The sequence below is a fragment of the Vicia villosa genome, linkage group LG7 (genome assembly GCF_029867415.1).
Source record: "Vicia villosa cultivar HV-30 ecotype Madison, WI linkage group LG7, Vvil1.0, whole genome shotgun sequence".
In the NCBI taxonomy this organism is placed as follows: Eukaryota; Viridiplantae; Streptophyta; class Magnoliopsida; order Fabales; family Fabaceae; genus Vicia; species Vicia villosa.
Genome location: NC_081186.1, coordinates 127147659 through 127156474, shown reverse-complemented (window position 1 = coordinate 127156474; position 8816 = coordinate 127147659). Strand labels below are relative to the sequence as shown.

The 8816-nt window shown below is 35.2% G+C and overlaps 1 protein-coding gene across 1 annotated transcript; it reads right to left on the bottom strand.

Moving 5' to 3' along the window:
• Nucleotides 1-7211: 7211 nt before the first annotated feature.
• LOC131620163 (ribonuclease 3-like protein 2) lies at nt 7212-7947 on the bottom strand. Its single transcript, XM_058891176.1, has 2 exons — nt 7492-7947; nt 7212-7409 (listed from the first exon to the last, which is right to left on the bottom strand). The coding sequence occupies exons 1-2, from the start codon at nt 7945-7947 to the stop codon at nt 7212-7214; spliced, it is 654 nt and encodes a 217-aa protein (XP_058747159.1).
• Nucleotides 7948-8816: the final 869 nt, after the last annotated feature.

Sequence of the window (8816 nt, the reverse complement as noted above, 5' to 3'; positions counted from 1 at the left end):
TAGGAAAATATGTCCTATAACTCATTTTACTCCACCAGGTATACATTATTGTATTAGCTATCCTATACTTCAAATGGCGCGTCAAACGGATTCCGAAAATTCAAGTTATGTCTTTTACAAAAGTTCTAGTTCAAGCCTCATTCGCCCGACGAGTACTCTTATTCGCCCGACGACTTAGGATAGTATCCAACATCTAATTTTCTTCAGAACATTCACCCAGCGAGCTCCTCGTCTGCCCAGAGAACGCATGCTTCAATTGACTCACCCGTCGACTGAATCGATTTGCGCGACGAATCTGTGCAAACAGGGTTTTCCGGCACAAAACCAGCTCTAATTCCTACGATTTCTTCAGATTGCAAGTCCTAAATCATCATCCAAACTCATAATTTCGTCATATAACCACAAATCAATGGGTTCTACATTATGGGCATCGTTCTATTGCAATTTAATACCTCTAACTCATCAATATTTATCACATCATCATCTATTCATCATAACTCAAAAACCCCAAAACAATTCTACAATTATCTAACACTTAGACCAATTATAATAATCAAGATAAACTTCCCTTACCTTAGAATTATAGTTTGATATCGAGTCTTCTTCGTGCTCTAATGAGATTCCTCTGCTCCTCTTGCTTCTTTTTTCCCTAGTCTTTCTCTCTTTCTCGCTTCTCCAAACTTTTTATGACAAGTGTTTTTGATCCTGTTACTTTAATAATCTCAACAGTTACCACAAAAAATACTCTAGTTACTAATCCTTTTCCTTCTTTAACTACTCCAATTTCATCAGCACCCTTTAAAACCTTCACCTCACCAATAATCACTCCTTCATCTGAAAATAATACACCCCACCTGAATCTGAAACATTTCACTCCGCAACCTCTCAAACACTTTTTGAATTTGCTTTCACCAACAAAGATGCTATCAGTCTTGATTCACCACAATCTCATCACTCTTATCCACATTCACCTGATTCTGAAAGTACCTTTGAGATCCTCACTACTACACCTCTTGAAATAATCCTATCTGAACCAGTTCAGTCAGCTTCTTCTGAACAATTTGAGATTTCCACCCACTGAACCCTACACCATTTTTTATTTTCTTGATCTGACCGAGCGATCTTATGAAATCCAAATTCCTGAAAGAAACCTACCCTTAGTCGTTTACCAAGAATTTGTCCCCTTAATTCCCAAAACCTTGGATGAAATTATTGATATGTTTAAGGACAAGGCTAAGAATTAGGTTGCAAAGGTTAGATCAAAGGCTAGTACAAGTTCCGATCCTTAGGCTTTAGATGATTCCTAGAAGAATCTTCAGAATTGGGATGTACTCTGAATTTGAGAGGCTTATGATCTTTTCAGATGCATCTAGGATTTCTAATGTACAGATGGTGACTAAACGTGAAGAAGCTAAGAGGGAAAGAATTAGACTCTTCAATCTCATTTTTGCTTAGCAAAGAGAAGTTGAAGCTAAGGCACTTCAAGAAGCTGAAGAAGCAAAGCTCGAAGATGCTGAAGAAGCTAAAGCTGCTAAAGAGGCTGAAGAAAATGCAAATCAAGCTAATTTTGTTGTCTCATCTTCTGATCCAGTAATCTTGCATGTCGAGCAAGCTATTGGAGAAATCAGAGAAGAGTAACAGGTCTTCAAAGAGAGTATCAATCAACAGAAGGACGTCAATGAAAATGTTCAAAATATACTTCAACTTATCCTGGCCAAGCTTTTAACACCTTCTTCATCTGGACCTTAGGCCTTTAGGATTTTTTTTTACCTTTTGCATCTGAACCTTAGGAATTTGTTTTGTTTTCCTTCTCTGTTTTTCTTTTTAAGTTGTTATTTTCTCTTTCGTTTTTCAATGAGGTTATTATTTCTTTCTATTACGTCTTAATGTTTTTCACAAATAATTATATTTTTTACTATGAAAAAAAGCGGGAGTAATAACTGAAGTTAATATTTTGATTCTAATAGTCATATTTCCTGAAATAAACTTCTCAAATTTCTAACTCATATAAACTTTTGTTTCTGTTAGAACTGTTTTCTTTCTCAAGTATCATGAACTGTATCAGGATCTGAAAGTAATGAACAATGTTTGTGTCTAACTTTTGGAATCAGAATCTGAGAAGATTTTATCCTTAATCAGGCTCTGAGTATTCAAGAATTGATTTGGCAAATCAAGCTCTGAGTATTCGAGATCTTATTTGGAAATCAGACTCTGAGTAAATCAAGTTAACAATCAGGCTCTAAGAAGACTGGAACCAGATTTCTATCAGAATCTGAGAGTTCAAGATCTCGTTTGGCATTATTGGTATCAAGAATCAAGACTCTTAAGATCTCAATATGTGATTTATTGGAACCAGGGGGAGTTACCCTGACAGTTCATAATCAGGATATCTGATCTTCATAAAGTCTTAGACTCAAGGGGAATTTCTCATATAAAGGATAAGTATTCCTTACCTTTCTTTTCTGAAACTTTTTCTGATTATGTACAAAATTGTGTCATCAAAATACATAGTTTTGTCATCATCAAAAAGGGGAAGATTGTTGGAACAAGACTTGGTTCTATAATAATACCTCTGAGTTTTGATGATAACAAATGAGTATGCTTGTATGAAAATTTTTGGTACTCTAATGTTTGTTATTTTGAGTATTTAACAAACAGGTTTAGAATCTGATGAAAGGCGTTGTCAAACCATCAGAAGAAACCAAGTTTGCTTATGTGCTACACAAGTTCTGCTGAACAGTAGCAAACCACTTCAGAAGGATCTGAAGTTGTCATTCTGATACACTATATAAAGGAACCAAGTTCTGAAGATCTTAATACAAAGTTTATAAGGAACAATCTAGATTCTGAATACTTATGTTTATGAAGATAAAGGGTACCGAAGACCAAATGCTGAAGATTCTGAAGACGTAGTTCTGAAGACTTGAAGCTCTGAAAAACCCAGACTTATTTTATTTCTTCTGACTCATGCTCATCAGAAGCCTCTGAAGTCCAAGAAGAATGGAAGATAATGTTACATGGTACATGATACACGGTACAAGCAAATGTATCCCTCCACTACCATGAAAGGACGAATGTGTTGTACTATCTTGTCTCCCACGTTATTTCAAGCTGCCAACTTTCTAGAAATTCCAAAAACACCCTCCAATAGATCTATAATTTATTTGGCTATAAATAGGCTTGAAGACTCAAAGAAAATGCTGCTCACTTTACACGCTCATACACTCTTGAAAGACTGTTCATAAGCTCCTTATTCTTTTTGTCATAAAATCTCATATTACTGTTTACTATCTGCTTGTGTAGAAACATTATATTGTAAACAACTCTCTTTTCAAACTGTAGTTTGATTGTTCCTTAAGGGACCAGTTGATCAGAATCCTTAAGTCTAAGATTAGTGTGTCTTAGAGTTGTAAGTGAGTCACTCGTGGTTAGCTTGTGCAAGTGTAATAATCTTGAGATTATTGGATTAAGATCTTGTTGATAAGGCAAAATTATCTTGGCGGGTGGACTAGATTAGCTTGATATTTTTCAAATGAATTAGTATAAACATACCTTGTTCTTTCCTTCTTGCGTATTTATCTTTATTATCAACAAACTACTTATTTTAAAAGGGAAAAGTTTTTGGTATTAAAACCCTATTCAAATCCCCCTTTCTAGTGTTTTTCACACCTTCAACTTGATCACATGAGAAAGCTTGAGCTACAAAACCCTAATTTGCTCGACCTCCTTGATCAATCACCTATCTTGTGAAATAATCAACAAGCAAACACAATCTTTTTGTATATTTTTTGGTTAGAAAATGATGTAAGGAATGATTATGAATGATGATAATGATGATGATGATGATGATTCATGCAAAATGAGGTGGGATCTCTGGGTCAAAAATTGGGTTACCACAAGTTCCATCCCACAACTTCCTCTTACCTAAGGACAACTTCGACTGGCATTTCTTCACAAAACTCTTCCTGTCACAGTCTCACAATATCTTCAAAGATATTTTCTTTTTTAATTATCATAGTAAATTAAGCCTGGCGTCGAAACTTCCAGCTAACATCATCAAAATACATAGTTTTGTCATCATCAAAAAGGGGGAGATTGTAAGAACAAGATTTGGTTCTGCATCTGGCCTTTAGTTTTGAGGATAACAATACATTGTTTTTAGAGGATAATTTTGTATCCTAATGGTTTTTTCTGGTGTGTAGCTTTTACTAACAGGTTCTCACTCTAAAGAAATGGCGTGTGACGTCATCAATTTTTAAACTCAACACACTCTGATTCCGGAGAGATACAAAGTGCACTTTACAAAGAATTAGTCAAGTTCTAGAATGCTCATAAACTATGGTTCTAAAGAACGTTTGTCTAAAAGCTTATGACTATGACTTTGATAGAAGAGCTTCTGAAGATATCTCAAGCTCTAAAGATATTGCACTTTCAAGTTTTGAGCTTTTGAAGAACAAGTTCTGAAGACGAGGTTCTGAAGACGAGGTTCTGAAGACGAGGTTCTGAAGACTCTCAAGACAAGGTTATGAAGACGAGGTTTTGACGACTCTCAAGACAAGGTTCTGAAGACTCTCATTCTGCTTTTCATCCTTCTAAGCATGCTTCGTCAACACACATTCTAAAGCCTCTGAAGATTAGAAGATGAGATCAAAAAGATTTTACGTGAGTGAATAGTACATGGTACAAGATCCAAGATTCCTTCCACTACACTGATTTTAAGCACAAGGACAATACTATGGTACCATTTTGTCGACCACTCTCACTGCCCGTTATAGAAGAATACTTTTGAAATTTTGAAATTTCTATTCTACCCTCCCACGAATCTTTCTATTCCTATATAAAGAAGCCCTTGGAAGATTGGAAGAAGAACTTTGGCCAAGAACTTTTCACATGAACTCTTTAGCGTAAATATTTCATATTTCTGAGAAAAGCTGTTAAGCAAGAAACTTTTGTTCATACACTTACTCAAAAACACTTTTTGTGTTATTCGCTATATTTCAATTTGTGTAATCTACTCTTATAAAAGTAACTTTGTAAACACACCTTTTGTATCTCAACATGTGAGTTGATTTTCCTTGAGAGACTAGAGTATAGTCAGAAGTCTCAAGAAGACATTAACATGAGGCATTTGTGTTTATAATCAAGTTTGGTTATAGTGAATTAAATGCTTGAGAAAATGCAAAATCACCTTGACGGGTGGATTGGAAATAGCTTCGTTAACAATAAATCAGGATAAAAATATTGTGTTCATTATTTTTATTCTAAATTCTTCTATCTTTGTATTATATTGAGTCATGAAAAAGTTTCATTTTAGACGACCTTTTCATTCCATATATACTAGTTTAGGCTATATTGTCAAGTTGTTGATTAAAAAAGTGTTATTATTCAAACATAAGTTCCCGAAGAAGGAGGGAGGGATGGGATTCAGAGATTTCAGAGCGTTTAATATGGCTATGATTGCAAAACAAGGTTGGTATATGATGTCTAATCCGGTGTCACTATTGGCCAGAATCTTCAAAGCAAGGTATTTTCCTAGATCATCTTTTATAGAAGCTAATCTTGGTAGTAACCCGAGTTTTGTTTGGAGGAGCTTATGGAAGTTCCGGATAGTTCTATCTCTTGGGTGTCGGTGAGTATTGGTGATGAGAGCAAGGTAAATGTTATGCAGGAACCATGGATAAGAGGTAAAGGAGAGGGTTGCATGAGAGGTCCTCAAACTCGGGAAACGTATGAGCTCAAAGTTAATAATATTATGCTTCCGGGGGTGAAACAATGGGATGCTCACAAAATCCACCAGTTATTTGACATTGAAGTGGCCAAAGAAATTCTTTTAGTCCCTTTGGTGAGTGAAGTAGAAGAGGATTATATGATTCGAAAGGAAGAACAAAGTGGAGAGTATAGTGTGAGATCTGGTTATAGATTGTGGAGAAGTGTCCAAAATAATTGGGCGGTGGGTAGTACGGGGGGGGGGGGGGGGGGGATTGGGGTAGTTTATGGAAGGTTAAAGCGCCGTCAAGGGCAAGACAATTGTTATGGAGAATTTGTAGGGGCTGTTTGCCAACGCGGTCTAAACTCCGAAGTCATCACGTCCAATGTCCGGCTACTTGTCAGTTGTGTAGTAATATTGAGGAAACTGAGTGGCATGTATTTTTTGGATGTTATTCCTCGTTCCAAAGTTGGGAGACAACAGATTTGTCATCTATTATTGAGCCTCGTATTCATTCCTTTAACAGTGCGAAGGAGCTTATTTTTGATATTTGTAGTAAGGAGGATAGGAGGACAGCGGGGACAGTTGCGGTTATGCTTTATGTGATTTGGAATAATCGTAATAATGTGATTTGGAATAATGAGCGGGAAGAGGGTACAAGATTGGGTGTGCAAGCTTACTTTAATTGGTGTGATTGGTATAATGCGCAAGAAGTTTCTATCGGAGAGAGAGATATAGCCCATCATGCGGGTTGGATACCACCGAGTGAAGGGGGGGTGAAGTGCAATGTGGATGCAAGTTTTAATAAACATTTGGGAACTTCGAATAGGGGTTGGTGCATCAGAGATTCTCTTGGCAGATTCATCGCGACAGGTGTAAATTGGGACATTGGTTTTCTCTCAGTCATTGAAGCGGAAGCTCTAGCTTTAAAAGAGGCTATTCATGCAGCTATAGCTTTGCAGCTCAACTATGTGACGTTCGAAAGTGATTCTCAAAGGGTCATCCAAGCTGTTCAACACAATCATGTCGGTAATGCGGAATTTAGTTGCATTATTACATGTATTAAGACTTTGTTAGTTAATTTTCCCAACTTTGAGGTTAAGTTTATTAATCGCCAAGCGAATTCGGTTGCCCATAATCTTGCTAAGGCGGCCAATTCTTGGGCTAGGCGTAGTGTGTTTAATATTATTCCTCCTTGTATTGTTCAGCAATTGCTATTGGAAATGAATTAAGTTTATTTTGATAAAAAAAAAAGTTCCCGATACACATTGCTAATTTACTTAGTCAAAGCTTCATTGTTCTCCTTATGAAACATTCACTTAACATCTTATTTAAAAGGATATACCAGCATCACACGCAGTTGGTTTAGTTCATGAGTAGACAAAAACATCCTTAATTATGAGTTAACACCTCATGTGTTCATTTTACTTCTTATTTTGCATATTAAGACTTGCTCGTGATTATTAGAGCTGTGTTGGTGGCCAATATTACAACAAAGACAACATCATGGTAGTTTATCCAAGGCAGCCTTGGCAGCTTCCAACCTTGTGATGTCCTTTTGATCCGAGGAAGCAGATGCAACCAACTCTCCATCAACTTTTTTCCCATTCTTTTGGCAGATCTCGTAGAGCATTTTCACGGATTGTGGATTTTGTTCCAGATCATCCAATGTCACCATCGGCTCCAAAAGACCTTTTATTATCTGCCAACAAAAATTACAAGCATTTATAAAATAATGAATCAATCAATGAAGAATAGAAAATGCTCACAAAAATAAACCATACCACCCATAATCTTTTAAGGTCCAAATTAACATCAATAAAAATAGCAGCAACAATAGATTTCATAATATCAGCAAGAATCTTGGGAGCTTTCGCTGATCCAGCACAATCATTCTCACAACCAATCGCATCAACAAACGCTTTGATCTCATCACCAATAGAAACCATATTGTGACGTACATAACTGTGTAAACCATGACGAACGGCAGCGCGAGCGAGTTTCTCAGTGCTAACATTAGCGGCACGGAGGAGCGAGAGAGTATCAGAATCAACGGAGGAGTAAGTGAGGAAGAGGTGGCTGCTGATTGCGAGACCTAAAACAGCATCCCCGACGTATTCAAGATGCTCGTATGAAACGGCTTCTGGGTAAGAAGTATGTGTTAGAGCATGTTCTAGAAGCTTTTTGTTTTGAAAAGTGTAACCAATTATTTTCTCAACTGCAAAAACTGAAGCTTCCATTTTAGTTTTCTGGAAGTTGTGTTTGAGGTTTGATTTTGATTCACATTTTTAAATAAGAGTCTGCAATAGTAGTAATTATATTAAACTATTAAAAAGAATGATTTGGACATAAAAATCATTATATAAATGCTTTTTAAACATTTTTTGTATAGAAAATTTAGGAATAAATTTTAGGAAACAATATCAAAATAATTGTTTTAATATAAAAAAAAACAAAGGTTGGTAATAAATTTTCTTAAAAATTAGAAATAAAATTTGGAATTAAATGCAATAAAATGCATTATATAATATGCCTTTTAAAAATCTCTAACAAAAGAATTTGAGGAGTAAAAAGGAGAAATAAATGAAATAAAAGATTTTTATATAATGTATATTAAATTAAATAACTATGATAGCCAAATATAAATTATTGTCAAAATAAAATAATTGAGAAATTAATTTACGAATTAATAGATTATTTTAAAAAAATTTATCAATGAAATTAGTGTAAATTTAAAATAAAAATATTCTAATAAATTTTTTTTTATAAATTTTAAAAATACAAAGTTTAAACAACCAAGGTCTAAGAGAGTTATTTAGAATTTTTTTTTTTGTGTGGATAAGGAGGGTCGAAGCCCAAAATTACAAATTTAAATTCCTCCTTATGGAACACCCCTCATGTTATCATTGTGGATTCTGTACACTTCTTTAGGAAAAGCATCTAAACTTTATTTACATTGGTTAATCTTTAGGAAATTTCTTTATAGACCCAATCTTTTTTGGTCATCCGCGGCAAAATTTTTAAATTGCTTTTATATTTTGAAAATGCATCTTCGAAGTCACCTTTTTATGAAAAAAAATGTGGTTTCGGATATGCACTTCCAAAAACA

Coding starts and splice junctions, on each gene's coding strand:
- LOC131620163 (XM_058891176.1), bottom strand. CDS start 7,947: ATGGAAGCTTCAGTTTTTGCAGTTGAGAAAATAATTGGTTACACTTTT. Junction 7,410..7,491: donor ACCTTAAAAGATTATGGGTG/GTATGGTTTATT, acceptor TTTTGTTGGCAG/ATAATAAAAGGTCTTTTGGA.